Source organism: Mobula birostris, chromosome 3 (assembly GCF_030028105.1).
Source record: "Mobula birostris isolate sMobBir1 chromosome 3, sMobBir1.hap1, whole genome shotgun sequence".
Taxonomy (NCBI): Eukaryota; Metazoa; Chordata; class Chondrichthyes; order Myliobatiformes; family Myliobatidae; genus Mobula; species Mobula birostris.
The window spans coordinates 81,136,022-81,153,984 of record NC_092372.1 but is presented as its reverse complement, the minus strand read 5'-3'; the positions used below and the strand labels follow the sequence as shown (position 1 = coordinate 81,153,984).

Genomic DNA, 17,963 nt, shown 5'->3' with positions numbered 1-17,963 from the left:
TTTCTCTTTGCCACGCTCCCATATAGCTGCAACTGGTGAAGCACCTGGGCAACAGTTGTTGTATTTGCAGTCTCTCCCATCTCAGCCATTGAAGCTTGTAACTCTTCCAGAGTTGTCACAGATCTCCTGGTGGCCTCCCTCACTAGTCCTCTTCTTGCACAGTCACTGTTTTTGAGGATGGCCTGCTCAAGGCAAATTTACAGCTGTGCTATACTCTTTCCATTTCTAGATGATTGACTTAATTGTACTGCAAGAGATATTCAGTGATTTGGAAATTTTCTTGTGTCCATCTCCTAGCTTGCACTCTTCAATAACCTTTTTTTGGAGTTGCTTGGAGTGTTTCTTTGTCTTCATGGTGTAGTTTTTGCCAGAAAACTCACTCACCAGCAGTGGGACCTTCTAGATACAAGTGTATTTTTACTACAATCAATTGAAACACTTTGACTGTACATAGGTTCCAAAAACAGAATCCTATTTAACTAATAATGTGACTTCTAAAACCAATTGGCTACACCAGTGATGATTCAGTGCGTCATATTGGGGGGAGAGGGGGGAAGGTGTGGATACTTAAGTAATCAATTATTTTGTGTTATATTTATGTTTATAAATATGTTATAATCGGCACACCAATCGTGAGTTGGGGAGCAGGGAAGGTTCGGGCAGAAAAGGAAGACACTGCCTAGCAGAATGGTCATCTACGGAGTGGTCTGAGTCCGAGTGGTAGGGCTTTGGCTTATTTGGGCTTTAGCGAGGTAAGTGGGTAGGTGGACTACGTTCTTCCCTTGCGTTTTCTTTCTGGAGGAATAGAGAGCTTGTCTGTAGGGTTAGTACTTTGCTCCGGGTGTCAGATGTGGGGATCCTGGGAATCATCCGGTCTCCCAGATGGCCACATCTGTGCCTGGCGCACCAAGATGCAGCTCCTGAGAGACCGTGTTAGGAATCTGGAGCTGCGGCTTGATGACCTACAGCTTATTAGGGAAAGTGAGGAGGAGATAGATAGGAGCTACAGGGAGTTAGTCACCCGAGCCTGCAGGAGTTAGACAAGTGGGTGACTGTCAGGGAAGGGAAGGGAAGAGTTCAGATAGTAGAGAGCACCCCTGTGGACATCCCTCTCAGTAATCGTTATCTTGTTTTAGATGCTGTTGAGGGGAATGACCTGACAGAGGATGACCACGGCGATCGGGTCTCTGGCACTGAGCCTGGTTCTGGGGTGCAGAAGAGAGAGAAGAAAATGAGGAATGTGGTAGACATAGGGGATTCCACAGTGAGAGAAACAGACAGGAGGTTCTGTTAGCCCGACAGAGGTACCCACATGGTGTGTTGGCTCCCAGGTGCCAGGTACGGGATGTCTATGATCAGGTGCAGAGTATTCTGAAGGGAAAGGGTGAACAGCCAGAAGTCTTGGTACACGTTGGTCCCAATGACATAGGTAGAAAAAGGGAGGATGTCCTGAAAAGAGAATTCAGGGAACTGGGTAGGAAGCTAAAAAGCAGAACCTCCAGGGTAGTAATCTCAGGATTGCTGCCTGTGCCACGTGCTAACGAACGCAAGAATAGCATGATCAGGCGTATTAATGTGTGGCTGAGAGACTGGTGTAGGGGGCAGGGCTTTGGGTTCCTGGATCATTGGGGCCTCTTCTGGGGGAGATACGACCTGTAGAAAATGGGCTGGTTACACCTGAACCCAAAGGGGTCCAATATCCTAGCAGGCAGGTTTACTAGAGCTGTTAAGGAGAGTTTAAACTAATTTGGCAGGGGGATAAGAACCACAGTGATAGGGCTGAGAAAGGGGAAAACAGAAATAAATTGAAGATAGCGTGCAACAGAGACGATAGGAAGGACAGGCAGGAGATGAGGCATAGTCATAGCCTGTGGGATGATTTACAACAGAAAGCAACAAATGCTGGACTGAAAGTGTTATATTTGAATGCACGCAGCATAAGAAATAAAATGGACGACCTTGAAATTCAGCTACAGATTGGCAAGTATGACATTGTGGCCATCTCTGAAACATGGCTAAAGGATGGCTGCCATTGGGAATTGAATGTCCTAGGATATACGGTGTATCAGAAAGATAGATTAGTAGGCAGAGGGGGTAGTGCGGCCCTGTGTATAAGAAATAATATTAAATCATTAGAAAGGATGACATAGGATCGGAAGGTGTAGCATCTCTATGGGTTCTGTTAAGAAATGGCAAGTGTAAAAGGACCCTAATGGCAGTTGTATACAGGCCTCCAAACAGCAGCTGGGATGTGGATTACAAATTACAGCGGGATAGAAAAGGCGTGTCAGAAGAGCAATATCATGATAATCGTTGGGGATCTTAACATGAAAGTGGATTGGGAAAACCAGGCCAGTAGTGGACCTCAAGAGTGAGAATTTGTAGAACGTCTAAGGGATGGCTTTTTAGAACAGTTTGTTGTTGAGCCCACTAGGGGATCGGCTGTGCTGGATTGGGTGTTGTGTAATGATCTGGAGGTGATAAGAGAGCTTAAGGTTAAGGAACCCTTAGGGAACAGTGATCACAATATGATTGAGTTCACTTTGAAATTTGAGAAGGAGAAACTAAATGCCAATGTGTTGGTATTTCAGTGGAATAAAGGAAATTGCAATGGCAGGAGAGGGGAAATGGCCAAAGTTAACTGGAAAGGGTCCCTAGCAGGAAGGACAGCAGAGCAGCAATGGCTGGAGTTTCTGCGAAAAATGAGGGAGGTACAAGACAGATATATTCCAAAGAAGAAGAAATTTTTGAATGGAAGAAGGACACTACCATCACTGACAAGTGAAGTCAGACCCAAAGTAAAAGCAAAAGGGAGGCCATACAAGGAAGCCTATGCTAGTGGGAAGATAGAGGATTAAGAAGCTTTTAAAACTTGTAGAAGGAAACTAAGAAGGTCATTAGGAAGGAAAAGATGAATTATGAAAGGAAGCTGGTGACTAATATCAAAGAAGATATTAAAAGCTTTTTTAAGTATATAAGTGGTAAAAGAGAGTTGAGGGTAGATATAGGACCAATAGAAAAAGATGCTGGAAATATTGTAATGAGAGATGCAGAGATGGCAGAGGAACTGAATGCATATTTTGCATCAGACTTCACAATGGAAGACATCTTCAGTATACTGGTCATTCAAGAGTGTCAGGGACGTGAAGTATGTGCAGTGAAAATTATGACTGAGAAGGTGCTCAGGAAGCTTTATGGTCTGAGGGTAGGTAAATCTCCTGGGCCTGATGGCATGCACCCTTGGGTTCTGAAGGAAGTAGCTGGAGAGATTGCGGAGGCATTAATAATGATCTTTGAAGAATCAATAGATTCTGGCATTGTACCAGATGACTGGAAAATTACAAATGTTACTCTGTTATTTAAGAAGGGTGGGAGGCAGCAGAAAGGAAACTATAGACCTGTTAGCCTGACATCAGTGGTTGGGAAGTTGTTGGAATTAATTGTTAGGGAAGAGATTATGGAATACCTGGAGGCACATGACAAGATAGGCCAAAGCCAGCATGGTTTCCTGAAAGGAAAATCCTGCCTGATGGACCTACTACAATTTTTTGAGGAAATTACAAGCAGGGTAGACAAAGGAGATGCAGTAGATGTGGTGTACTTGGATTTTCAGAAGGCCCTTGACAAGGTGCCGCACATGAGGCTGCTTGGCAAGATAAAAGCCCATGGAATTACAGGGGAGTTACTAGCATTGGTGGAGCATTGGCTGATTGGCAGAAAACAGAAAGTGGGAATAAAGGGGTCCTATTTTGGCTGGCTGCCAGTTACCAGTGGAGTTTGATAAGGGTCAGTGTTGGGACCACTGCTTTTCACAACGTATGTCAATGAGTTGGACTATGGGATTAATGGATTTGTGGCTAAATTTGCCGATGATACAAAGATCGGTGGAGGAACGGGTAGTGTTGAAGAAACATAGAGCCTGCAGAGAGACTTAGATAGTTTAGGGGAATGGACAAAAAAGTGGCAAATGAAATACAATGTTGGAAAGTGTATGGTCACGCATTTTGGTGGAAGAAATTAATGGGCAGACTATTATTTAGATGGGGAGAGAATTCGAAATGCAAAGATGCAAAGGGACTTGGGAGTCCTTGTGCAGGATACCCTAAAGGTTAACCTCCAAGTTAAGTCAGTGGTGAAGAAGTTGAATGCAATGTTGGCATTCATTCCTAGAGGTAGAGAATATAGGAGCAGGGATGTGATGTTCAGACAGTTGTACAAAGCCTTGGTGAGACCACACCTGGAGTATTGCAGTTGTACAAGGCCTTGGTGAGACCACACCTGGAGTATTGTGTGCAGTTTTGGTCCCCTAATCTGAGGAAAGACATCCTTGCCATAGAGGGAGTACAAAGAAGGTTCACCAGATTGATTCCTGGGATGGCAGGACTTTCATATGATGCAAGACTGGATGAACTAGGCTTATACTCGTTGGAATTTAGAAGATTGAGGGGGGATCTGCTTGAAACGTATAAAATCCTAAAGGGATTGGACAGGCTAGATGCAGGAAGATTGTTCTCGATGTTGGGGAAGTCCAGAACGAGGGGTCACAGTTTGAGGATAAAGGGGAAGCCTTTTAGGACTGAGATTAGGAAAAACTTCTTCACACAGAGAGTGGTGAATCTGCGGAATTCTCTGCCACAGGAAACAGTTGAGGCCAGTTCATTGGCTATATTTAAGAGGGAGTTAGATATGGCCCTTGTGGCTAAAGGGATCAGGGGGTATGGAGGGAAGGCTGGTGCAGGGTTCTGAGTTGGATGATCAGCCATGATCATACTGAATGGCGGTGCAGGCTCAAAGGGCCAAATGGCCTACTCCTGCACCTATCTTCTATGTTTCTATGTTTCTATAAGGCACTCGTGAGACCACGCTTGGAGTATTGTGTGCAGTTTTCGGCTCCTTATTTTAGAAAGGATATACTGACATTGGAGAGGGTTCAGAGAAGATTCACGAGAATAATTCCAGGAATGAAAGAGTTACCCTATGAGGAACGTCTGGCAGCCCTTGGACTGTATTCCTTAGAGTTCAGGAGAATGAAGGGTGATCTCATAGAAACATTCCAAATGTTAAAAGGCCTGAACAGATTAGATATGGAAAAGTTATTTCCCATGGTAGGGCAGTCTAGGACAAGAGGGCATGACATCAGGATTGAAGGATATCCATTTGGAACAGAGATGCGGAGAAATTACTTTAGTCAGAGGGTGGTAAATCTGTGGAATTTGTTGCTACAAGAGGCTCTGGAGGCCAAGTCATTGGGTGCATTTAAGACAGAGATAGATAGGTTCTTGATTAGCAGGGCATCAAAAGGTATGGGGAGAAGGCAGGGATGTGGGGATAACTGGAAGAATTGGATCAGCCATGATTGAATGGCAGAGCAGTCTTGATGGGCTGAATGGTCTGTTTCCGCTCCCATATCTTATGGTTTTATTTGTAATTAATTTAGATCACTTTGCAGCCTCTCTCCCAGATGAACTCAATTGCTTTTATGCTCGGTTCAATGTCACTAACTCTGAGCCTCTGAGGAAAGCCACCGCTACAACCTGCAACCTGGTCATCTCTGAGGGTGAGGTATGTAGATGTTTCCACCGAGTGGACAGTCACAAGCCTGCAGGACCGGATGGCATCCCAGGGTGAGTACTCAGGATGTGCGCGGCACAACTGGCAGGTGTGTTCACAGACATTTTTAAACTCTTCCTCTCCCAGTGTAGAGTGCCCTCCTGCTTCAAATTATCCACCATTGCCCTGTACCAAAAATGACCAAGGTAACATGCCTGAATGGCTGGCGTCCTGTCGCACTCTCCTCAATAATAAGCAAATGCTTTGAGAGACTGGTCAAGGACTACATCTGCAGCTTGCTATCACCCAAACTGGCCCATCTATAATTCGCCTACCGACACAACCGAACGACAGACGACACAATAGCCACTGCTCTTCATACCGTCCTTATACATCTGGAGAAGAAGGATGCTTCTGTGAGAATGCTGTTCTTGGACTACAGTTCAGCATTCAACACCATAACTCCATCCAGACTTGACAAGAAGCTCAGAGACCTTGGCCTTGTGAAACTAGATCCTGGACTTCCTGTCAGATCGCCGGCAGGTGGTAAGAGTGGGCTCCCTCACCTCCGCTCTTCTGACTCTCAATACAGCAGCCCCTCAGGGCTGTGTACTAAGTCCTCTCCTTTACTCCCTGTCAAACAATAATGAGGTGGCTTACAGGGAAGAAGTCATTTCTCTGACACAGTGGCATCAGGAAAACAACCTCTCCCTCAATGTCGCAAAAACAAAGGAGCTGGTTGCGCATTACAGGAGGAATGGTGACGGGCTAACCCCCATTGTCTGGGGTTGAGAGGATAAACAGCTTTAAGTTCCTCGGCATCCACATCACCGAGGACCTCATGTGATCTGTACACACCAGCTGTGCGGTGGAAAAGGCACAAGAGTGCCTCTTTCACCTCAGACAGTTGAGGAAGTTTAGTATGGGCCCCGAAATCCTAAGAACAGGGGCACAATTGAAAGCATCCTGACTGGCTGCATCACTGCCTGCTATGGGAACTGTATCTCCCTTAATTGCAGGTTTTTGCAGAGAGTGGTGCGGACAGCCTAGCACATCTGTAGTTGTGAACTTCCCATGATTCAGGACGCTTACAAAGACAGGTGTGTAAAAAGGGCCTATAGGATCATTAGGGACCTGAGTCACCCCAACCACAATCTATTCCAACTGCTACCACCTGGGAATTGGTACCACTACATAAAAGCTAGGACCAACAAGCTCCGGGACAGCTTCTTCCACCAGGCCATCGGACTGATTAACTCACGTTGATTTGAGTGCATTTCTATGTTACATTGACAGTTCTACTTATTATAAATTATTATAAATCACTATGATTGCACATTGCACATTTAGACGGAGATGTAACGTAAAGATTTTTACTCCTCACGTATGTGAAGGATGTAAGAAATAAAGTCAATTCAATTCAACTTTGTAGAGATCAGTTTTCACCATGACACAGAAAAATTTTAAAACATGAAAACTTCTAAGGGTGGTGAATACTTCTTATAGGCACTGTACATGATTTATTGTTGCTCTTAATTCTTACAGAAATTATTCAACAATTCACACAAAATTATAAACTTATCATTATTTCCAACAGTCTTGTTGCTTTTTCATGTTTTCTATATTGTTTATATACAAATATTAATTTTGCTCCAATTTATTAGTTTTTTTCCAATGGAGAATAGAAGTTTAAATTAAAACTGCTTCATATCTAATAATTCAATCTGAAGCTGAGTGCTGTTCAGCACCACACTATAAAAGTATACTGTGCCAACAGCATTCTGGAATTAGATAGAGAACACAAAGCTTTTCAGTCAGCTATTCCTTCAGAAAAATCGAAACACTGCCCTGCAGACAGCATAGACTCAATTGGTGACCTTTTTCTACTCAGCTTTTACTAATATTAATTGCACTTAAGAACTATAGTCATAACTTGACTGCATTATATGTGTTGATGCCTGACGTAATTCTTGGAAAATGCAAAAAAATTAAAAGCAATTTATTAAGAGTTATTAAGAGCTGAGAATTTTGAAAAAATATACATGGTTTTTAAATAATACTGATACTTTAACTCATTTTATATCATATGGATCTATAATTTGTGTTCCATTACTCATGTAAATCACTAATGATACAATATCCATCAGTAAACAATGATGAAAACTACCTTTCCTATATGACAGTTCTGCATTTTATTTTTTATATATATATTATTTAATTTTTTAAAGAAGAAATATAAGGACTTAATTAATACAACAAATAATATTTATTGAAAAAAAATTAATTCAAATACATTAATAAGTCCGAGAGAAAAAAAACACCTATCCCAACACCATCTCCTCTCATTTAGAAAAAAGGAGGGAGAAAAAAAGCATAAAAGACAGAGGAAAGAAAGGAGAGAAGAAAAAAGAAAAGAGAAAAAAAAAGAAAAAGAAGAGTAGGCATCCAGCTCTCAGAGTCAGTTTAAAATACAAATTGAAGAAACTGGCTTATAATAAGGGATTCATTAATTTAAAAAAAATTAAAATAAATAAATTAAACTATCTGGGAATTTAAGTAATGCATTTTAGTACTACACTAGGATTGTACCATTTATATTTGGCTCCCTGCAAAAAGATAGAGTTTATAAAAATAAACAAGTAACATTAATTTCTTCCAGATGAAATAAACATTGAGCAGAAATAGTATCTTGTTACTGAGTTGTATGGGTAAAAGCAAAAATTAATGTATTTTACTGCCCTTGCCTTCTGAATGATGCAACAACATGGTCCTGCAATAATGGGAAAATAACGTTTTATAGAAAAATAATGTCTGTAAATCCATTGTGAAATAATGGAAGTTGGTCCTAACTTTCAGGAACCACAAGGAATAAATCTGGGTGGGCTGACAGTAGTACAGGTCTGCATGGAATTTGAGCACAATACTCTCTCTAAATTAATAACTCCTATGAAAGCAATCACAGGTTATTCAGTGTGAAATGCAAGTGGACTTCTGAGGCTGAAGCAAATTACTGGCATGGAATGCATCAGGCCATTGGATTTGAGCTATGAAAGATGGAAATTGGTTCTTTAAATGGGAGATTTTAATCTTTAATAGCAACATTCAGACCTTAGGCAAATATGAATTATATGTATTCTCTGTGCACTGCAGATATTGTAACTGTTATTTCAGTCAAATGTAGTCAACATTAATTTAATGAAAGAATTCTCATTTAGTAGTACAGTAAAGTTTGGCTATACAGAAGATTTATTTGTAATTGAATACAATTGACAACATTTATTCATGAAGTCAATGTGATTTACTTATCTAATTTTGTTGCTACCCCAAATACAGTAAAGTTAATTGTTCAATTTTTAGAACTTTATTATGGTCCAGAATCTTGTTTTAGATCTAGTGTTGCATTCAAGAATCTTAATCAACTTCATCCCTACATATGTTTCCATTTAATATTCAACTGAATAACCTAAAACTCATAAGACCATAAGACCATAAGATATAAAAGCAGAAGTAGGCCATTCAGCCCATTGACTCCGCTCCACCATTCAATCATGGGCTGATCCAATTCTTCCAGTCATCCCCACTCCCCTGCCTTCTCCCCATACCCTTTGATGTCCTGGCTAATCAAGAACCTATCTATCTCTGCCTTAAATTCAATCAAAGGTTGAGACTGTATAACTGTACGCTGTAGACTGCAGAAAAGACATGGATTTTTGGTAAGAATAATATTTCTTCTTTAATATCTTCCCTTGCTAGTTTCATTCTTTGTTTTACATATCCCAGATAAGTATCCTTTCTGATTAAACATGTACTGCAGCATTTCCAAACTTCACAATTACATTGAGCAATGACTAAAATATCATTCTTCCCACAGTTCATTACTTCAATGAAAATAATTCAGGCCTCAGGAAAATTCATTATTTTTACAATCTTTGTTCCCTCAATGTGTCCTATTTATCCTCACTTTTACAGCTAACATTTTATTCCCGAGGATAGTGTTGAATATTTCAATATACAGTTATGCACATACAAATTTTATGTTAATTGTATGCAAGTTATATCATTGTGTCACAAACAAAAGACTGGCTGAATTGATATTGAAGTTCATCTATATTATGTATGGTTACAGCCTGGAAAGCAGGATATTCTCTTTCCTGTTAGGCCCTTTCTCCAAAGTTGGATTTTCATCCCTGATTCAAAAAACTCTTTTTCCTTCTTGCTATTTACTCTTGAACTCAGAGTTATCTTCTTCATTCTACTCGGGAAAAGAACATCTTATAATCAATCTATTCCATTCGGCTTTCTGGCATTCTTTTAAATTTATTTTCTTTCATGATTGGATCCTAGTCTTGTGAGCAATCATCTTTTCATCAGTTTAATACTTCTATAAATGAACAATTAATATTCTCTATGCAAATTTGACATTTTTTATTTTTATTACTGGTGCATTTTCTTCAGAATTAGAGTTTGTAAAATGTGTTCAGGAAAGTTTTCTGAATCAATATATAGAGGTACCAACTAGAGAGGATGCAATATTAGATCTCCTATTAGGAAACGAATTAGGACAGGTGACAGAGGTGTGTGTAGGGGAACACCTTGGTTCCAGTGATCATAACACCACTAGTTTCAACTTGATCATGGATAAAGTTAGATCTGGTCCTCAGATTGAGGTTCCAAACTGAAAAAAGGCCAAATTTGAAGAAATGAGATAGGATCTAGAAAGCGTGGATTGGAGCAGGTTGTTCTCTGGCAAGGACGTGATTGGTTAAGTGGGAGGCCTTGAAAGGAGAAATTTTGAGAGTGCAGTTTGTATATTCCTGTCAGGATTAAAGGCAAAGTGAATAAGAATAAGGAAACTTGGTTCTCAAGGGAAATTGGAAATCTGATAAAGAAGAAAAGAGAGATGTATAACAGAATAGGAAACAAGGAGCAAATCAGGTGCTTGAGGAGTATAAACCATGCAAAAAAATACTTAAGAAAGAAACCAGGAGGGCTAAAAGAAGACATGAGGTTGCTTTGGCAGTCAAAGTGAAGGATAATCCAAAGAGCTTTTAAGAGCTTTTATTAAGAGCAAAAGGATAGTAAGGGATAAAATTGGTCCTCTTGAAGATCAGAGTGGTTGGCTATGGATGGAACCAAAAGAATTGGGGGAGATCGTAAATGTTTTTTTTTTGCGTCTGTATTTACTAAGGAAACTGGCATGGAGTCTATGGAAATAAGGCAAACAAGTAGTGAGGTCATGGAACCTATACAGATTGAAGAGGAGGAGGTGCTTGCTACCTTGAGGCAAATCAGAGTAGATAAATCCCCAGGACCAGACAGGGTATTCCCTTGGACCTTGAAGGAGACTAGTGTTGAAATTGCAGGGGCCCTGGCAGATATATTTAAAATGTCGGTGTCTACGGGTGAGGTGCCAGAGGATTGGGGGATAGATCATGTTGTTCTGCTGTTCAAAAAAGGCTCTAAAAATAATCCAGGGAAATATAGGCTGGGAAGTTTGATGTCGGTAGTAGGTAAATTATTGGAAGGAGTACTAAAAGATAGGATCTACAAGTATTTGGATAGACAGGGACTTATTAGGGAAAGTCAACATGGCTTTGTGCATGGTGGGTAGGTCATGTTTAGCCAATCTAATAGTTTTTCAAGGAGGTTACCAGGAAAGTGGATGTTGTCTACATGGACTTCAGTAAGGCCTTTGACAAGGTCCCACATGGGAGGTTAGTTTGGTAGATTCAGTCACTAGGTATACATGGAGAGGTGGTAAATTGGATTAGACATTGGCTCAATGGAAGAAGCCAAAGAGTGGTAGTAGAGAATTGCTTCTCTGAGTGGAGGCCTGTGACTAGTGGTGTGCCACAGGGATCAGTGCTGAGTCCATCATTATTTATCATCTATATCAATGATCTGGATGATAATGTGGTAAATTGGATCAGCAAATTTGCTGATGATACAAAGATTGGAGGTGTAGTGGACAGTGAGGAAGGTTTTCAAAGTCTGCAGAGGGATTTGGACCAGCTGGAAAAATGGTAGATAGAGTTTAATACAGACAAGTGTGAGGTATTGTACTTTGGAAGGACAAACCAAGGTAGAACATACAAGGTAAATGGTAGGGCACTGAGGAGTGCAGTAGAACAGAGGGATCTGGGAATACAGATACAAAATTCCCTAAAAGTGGTGTCACAGGTAGATAGGGTCGTAAAGAGAGCTTTTGGTACATTGGCCTTTATAAATCAAAGTATTGAATTTAAGAGTTGTAATGTTATGGTGAGGTTGTATAAGGCATTGGTAAGGCCGAATTTGGAGTATTGTGTGCAGTTTTGGTCACCAAATTACAGGAAGGATATTAATAAGGTTGAAAGAGTGCAGGAAGGTTTACAAGGATGTTGCTAGGATTTGAGAATCTGAGTTACAGAGAAAGGTTGAATAGGTTTGGACTTTATTCCCTGGAGTGTAGAAGAATGAGGGGAGATTTGATAGAGGTATGTAAAATCATGATGGGTATAGATAGAGTGAATGCAAGCAGGCTTTTTCCACTGAGGCTAGGGGAGAAAAAAAAACAGAAGATATAGGTTAAGGGTGAAGGGGGAAAAGTTTAAAGGGAACATTGGGGAGGGGGCTTCTTCACACAGAGAGTGGTGGGAGAGTGGAATGGGCTGCCAGATGAAGTGGTAAATGCGGGCTCACTTTTAACATTTAAGAAAAATTTGGACATGTAGATGGGTGAGAGATGTATGGAGGGATATGGTCCAGGTGCAGGTCAGTGGGACTAGGCAGAAAAATGGTTCGGCACAGCCAAGAAGGGCCAAAAGGCCTGTTTCTGTGCTGTAATGTTCTACTGTTCTGTTACCACTCAAGATTGGTGATTCCCCCATGACTGTCTATCTGTATCGCTCAAGGTAACTGCATCCATAACATGTCGGGAGTGTCCAAGAAATGATGAAATATCAACCTTGGGAGTGACCCTCAAATTGCCTTAGCAAGTTATCTTTATTTTTGATGTCAATGCTCTCCTGGACTGCTAAAACTCTTAAAGTAGCAATTCCTGCTTATCTGACCGTTTGTTTATTTATAATTCTTATAGTTAATATTAAAATTGCAAGACCATTGCGCATCCTTCATTGATCCCCAATTTTACTGTACCTAACTCAGGAGCAATGATAGCTTGAGATGGGTTTTGGATTTGGGGAATTAGCGTTTCATTCTCCATTTCTGAATGTGGGCCACTGTTTGGCAGCGTCCTCTGCTCACGCAGGTAATGGGATTTACGGCAAGCATTCGTCCGCAATGTTTCTCTCAGCGACAGTGAGGTTAATAATACAATCACCCCAGGCTGGTTTAAGATACTTTGGAACTCTTTGTGTCTGATAACTATTGAACTATGCTGTGAAATGTGGCTTATCAGTGGGATTTCATCTTAATGTATTTATCTGCAGGTTCGCCCAATCTTCTCAAAACTAAGCCATCTTTTTACAAGGGCCGGTAATAGGCAAAATGGCCAAAGCCCGTGGGAATTGATTTCACATCTGTTCATCACAGTGTGAATAAGGATTTTCTGCAGTAAAACCAACACTAAAACCCTGAGGTTTGATTTTATATGTATATAGACAGATAGATGTACCTTTACGAAAAGCGCATCTCACTTATTTAAACAAAACTTATTCAAGATTTTTTTTTGCTAGAAGCTTTTACAAGTTTACCCAGCGAGTGCGTGCCGGTGTTCACTCCATCCAGTCCAGTAAGAAACACATCGATACTCACAAAAGTTGCAAAAACGGCAAGCTTGAAAACATTCCTTCTCCTATTTCGTGGTAACTTCCATTTACCAAACTCCTGCGGACAGAGATTAAAACAAATCTGGATGCATTCGTTCGTAAAGCGTGTAGATTTGACAGAAAATTTAGCAGCGACTCTTTTCCTCATTCGAGATGATTTATACCACCCCAACCAATTTATAAAGTGGTTTCTGTGCTCCGAGAAGACCCTGGTGCACTTTATAGACACAAGCGATTCTGCAAATGTTGGAAGCCTTGACAACACATTGAATGCGCTGGAGGAACTCGGCAAGTCGGGTAGCATACAGAGGGAAAGTAACAGCACAGCTTTTGGGCCGAGATCCATCACTGAAGGTTGGCAAGATATATCAGTGATGGAGATCGAGATTGAGAAAGGGGGGACAGTGTCAGAGATAGACAAGTAAACTTAAAGGGCGGGGTGCACTTTATCCAGTTCTGTTCAACATCTGTTTCGAAGTTTTTTAATGCTGTCCCAATGTATGCAGGATGTCTAATATGGAAGCTTACACTTAGATGAAAGAAAACAAAACCAAAAGGGATGTAACACACACGAAATGCTGGAGGAGCTCAACAGTCCAGGCAGCATCTATGGAAAAAAAAAGTACAGTCGGCGTTCCGGGCCGAAACCCTTCGGCTGGACTGGCAAAGCCCAAAACAAGTTAGTGGAAATAGAGTCTTTGCTAAAGACTGAGTTGAAACTAAGCAAAAGATAGAGAGGCGGCGCGGCGAGAAAGCAGCTCACGCTGTCGCGTTACGAACGAAAAGCCCACAAATGCAAAACGCCATCCTGAATTATTCCTCGCTGTCAATGCACACTAACTGCTCAGTATTGTGGAGCTAGGATGCGCCGTTCAGCCGCCGTCTGTCGCTTGTCGCTCGTTTCTTGAGTGCATTAGTTTTATTCCCGTGTTATAGACGGCAGTGGGATATGATTACAAAATAATATAAGCTATCGCTAACGCTTGTCTTTCAATTCTCCTGCTTGCATTAAAGTTGTCTGCTGAGATAATAAGGACTGCCATTTCTTTTCTAGTGATAGTAAACAACGCATATACGGTCGTCGGTTCTGATTACTTACAGGGACGTTATATCGCCGGCAGTAAGCCTTGGGACGGATGAAGTTCCAACACACATGATGGTATCTCTGGTACAGCTGCACCGAGAGGGACAATTCGCCTTTTTCCCAATCACATTGCTGAATAACAAGCTGATCCCAATTGTCACAGAGAGCAGCACAAAGCTCTTGTCCAAACTACACATTATCTGGTCTTTGATGCACCCTTACAGATGGCTATTTAACAAATCATCCTGTACGCTGCCTCTACTTTCTGCACCGTCCGCTGCTTGGGCGAAAGTGCTGACATCAGCCGGTAATTGCAGCCCTGGGTCAATGAATTATTTATTAAATGTTCCAGCTCCAGTGAGTTTAAAAATATCCTCTACCGACCCGATAGGTATCATTGTCCTTGCCCCCTTTTCAATCTTGCCCTCCGCGGGAGTGACCATAGATCGGTTTTGAGGCCCACATTTGTAATCATTTCCTGCCCAGGACCGACTGTTCAATTATAACATTAGAAAGAAACTTGCCTGGACTGAGTTCTCTTGTAAACTGTGAAAAGGAAGTATCATCGTGGTGCCTGTATGATTTATTTTAATTTCGAACATAATTACAGTACTTGTTATCCTCGTCATATGAGGAACTTGCAAATAACCCCACAATTTTCAAAATTATCTTCACGACTGAGCACATGCGCTAGAATGAATCTCTATTTATTTTTACTCGCATGATTAAATTATATCACTTCTAGCAAATTTCATATGACTGCGCCACCGCCCTTTTAAAAATGACGGAAATTACAGGGAGTACCAAGTTAGATCGGAAATCGTTGTTCAAAAGGAAATGAGTACATTGAGTGGCGAACCTAACGTGGGATGTTATATTCTCTGCAAGCGTGTGTGGACCCGAAAGAGCCCTCATTTGCACACAGCACCTCCGTCAGCGACACTGTGTGACAACTAGCTTTTTGGGACGGGAGGCTGTAGTGTCACCACATAATCAGCGAAGGAAACATCACGCGGAGTGACTGCGCATCGGGGATTACGAATCACGGGACACCGACCAGCACTCGGCTCACAGGGGTAGCTGCTGACACTGAGCAAGACCGAACTGTTTCACTGCTACCGTCTACAGATAGTCAATGTGACGCCTCAGCAGCCTCGGAGAGCTTGACAAGGTGCTGAGATATGCGTAGCCTATTGAAATAGATACCCGGCGGTATTGAAAGCGAAATACTGCACTAGGCGAGAAATATCAAAGCGAAAAAAAATCTACTGTGCTATAATTAAATGCAGCGAAGTGGGCAGGGAAGGGGTGGAAGGGTGGAGATGGGAGTGGAAATGAAACATGGGCTTTTTGCTCCACAGCCAATCCATGAACTGCCAGCAATTCGCAAGCATGTAACCACTATTCTCTGGTGAAGGTTTTCAGAGTGGAGTGACTGGGACCATATTCAAAAATTCTCTCCAGCCAAATGCAGTGCGAATTGGTGAATTTTGTTCTTAACTCCAATCTCTGGGGTCCGTTTCTTTACAAATACTCTCAAATTCAGCCGAAAGAAATATCAAGTCGATTTTAAATCTAATACAGGTTTAAAATAAGGAGTAAGATGGTTGGGAGAAATTGGGGAAGAGCTTTTTCAGCCTCAGGGTGGTTGCAATCTGGAACGCACTAAGGCTGGGGCTCTCATAACATTTAACAAGTACCCGGATGAGCACTTCGGCAGCGCAGACGCTCGTTGGGGAAGTCTGATTAGTACAGGTGAATACTTGAAGATTAGCATGGATCTGCTGGGCCAAGAGCCTGTTTCTTTGCTGTATGATTCTATGGCCCTATGCCAATCAAGGAAGACAATACAATGATACAGGAAGATGCTGAAAGGAAGAAAGGTCCTTCTTGGATGTGTAAAGCAACACACACACACACACACACACTGCTGGGCATCTGAGCAGGTCAGGCAGCATTTATGGACGTTTTGGGCTGAGCCCCTTCATCAGGACTGAAACACCAGAATAAAAAGTTGGGGGAACGGCAGGAGGCGAGCTGGAAGGTGACAGGTGAAGCCAAGTGGGTGAGAAAGTTTGAGGGCTGGAGAAGAAGGAATCTAATAGGAGAGGAGAGTGGAATACAGGAGAACAGGAGGGAGGAAGAGACCGAGGGAGAGGTGATAGGCAGGTGAGAAGAGGTAAAAGGTCAGGGTGTGGAATAGAGGAATGGGGAGGGGAAATGTTTTTACTGTAAGGATAAATCAATATCCATGCCTTCAGGTTGGAGGTTACCCAGCAGATTCGCAAGTGAGATGTTGCCTCACCTGGAAGGACTGTTTGGGGCCTTGAATGGACATGAGGGAGGAGGTGTAACACTTAGCCACTTGCAGGGATAAGTGCCAGGAGGGAGATTATTGGGGAGGGACGAATGGACATGGGAGCCGCGTAGGGAGAGACCCCTGTGGAAAGCAGAGATTGGGGGAGGGAAAGATGTATGTAATGATGGGATCTCTTTGGAGATGGTGGAAGCTGTAAAGGATGATATGTTAGATGCAGAGGTTGGTGGGGTGATAGGTAAGGACAAGGGAAACTCTATCACTGCTAGCCATATGAAGGTATCTCTCTCAGATGAAGTGATTGTTCTATGTTCTATCCTGAACTAGCTTTGCGCAAATTTTATATGTTCTTAAGGCAGATCAGGTAACCAAGATGTAAATCCATTGGAACATATTTTTCAGAGTCATTTGATTTTCAAGATCTATTTCATCACTGATTTCTGCTTGCTCTTCAGAAAATCTGCATAATCATTTAGTGATTTACATAATTTTTGAAATATATGACCACCAGATAAATAGCTACAACTTCTGTTTCATTGATGCTTCTCTGGGTAAGACAACTGGATTATGCACATTCATAGACTAAAGTCAAAAAATAGGTACCACTAAAATAATATTTTCAGCTTAAGTAATATTTGGCTTTGTTTAATAGTGCAGAATGAAACTAATAATGCTGAAAATACCAAAATGCTATTGGAAAATTGTATTGTGCACTGATTATCGATTAAATAAAGTGCACTGCAATGTGTTCAAGTTGGTGCTGATGTTGCACTGTATATGAAATCATTGTCTCCAAATGTAATGGATAAAGAATGAACAACATTAGTCAATTAAACAAGCAATATTAATTGCAATTCTTTCCATTTCATTCATTTAATGGTTTTCAATTATAATGAACTTAATCACAGTGTTAGTAATTTATAATGGAGGGTTTTGAAATGTTGACTATAAGGCAATTTAGGAAGTCCAATAATTTAAGCAGTTTAAAATTAATTTCCCTTATGTCACCATTTTGAATCTTGAGGCTGTCATTTTTTGAACAACCCACCACATTTAGGCAAATTACTTCATTCAATGTATTGTTCATTTTTACTTCAACAGGCCATAAACAATGTGTACCTTCTTTATTTAACTTATATTGTCACATAAGGGAGGCGAACAAGCACACAGAATGTAAAAATGCAGGACATCAATTAGCCTTGATTGTTCTCAAGATGACCTACAGGATTGGCCCTTGTATGCT

General features: G+C 41.3%; 1 protein-coding gene across 1 annotated transcript in view; it reads right to left on the bottom strand.

Annotated features, from left to right (window-relative positions):
* Positions 1 to 14,932, bottom strand: part of lgi2a (leucine-rich repeat LGI family, member 2a) — a 72,797-nt gene extending 57,865 nt beyond the window's left edge. Inside the window, exons 1-2 of the mRNA XM_072251871.1 lie at positions 14,419 to 14,932; positions 13,306 to 13,377 (exon numbers count right to left, since the gene is read on the bottom strand). Coding sequence (XP_072107972.1) covers positions 13,306 to 13,377; positions 14,419 to 14,600 — 254 coding nt within the window. The 5' untranslated portion in view covers positions 14,601 to 14,932. The remainder of the gene's footprint in view (positions 1 to 13,305; positions 13,378 to 14,418) is intronic.
* Positions 14,933 to 17,963: the final 3,031 nt, after the last annotated feature.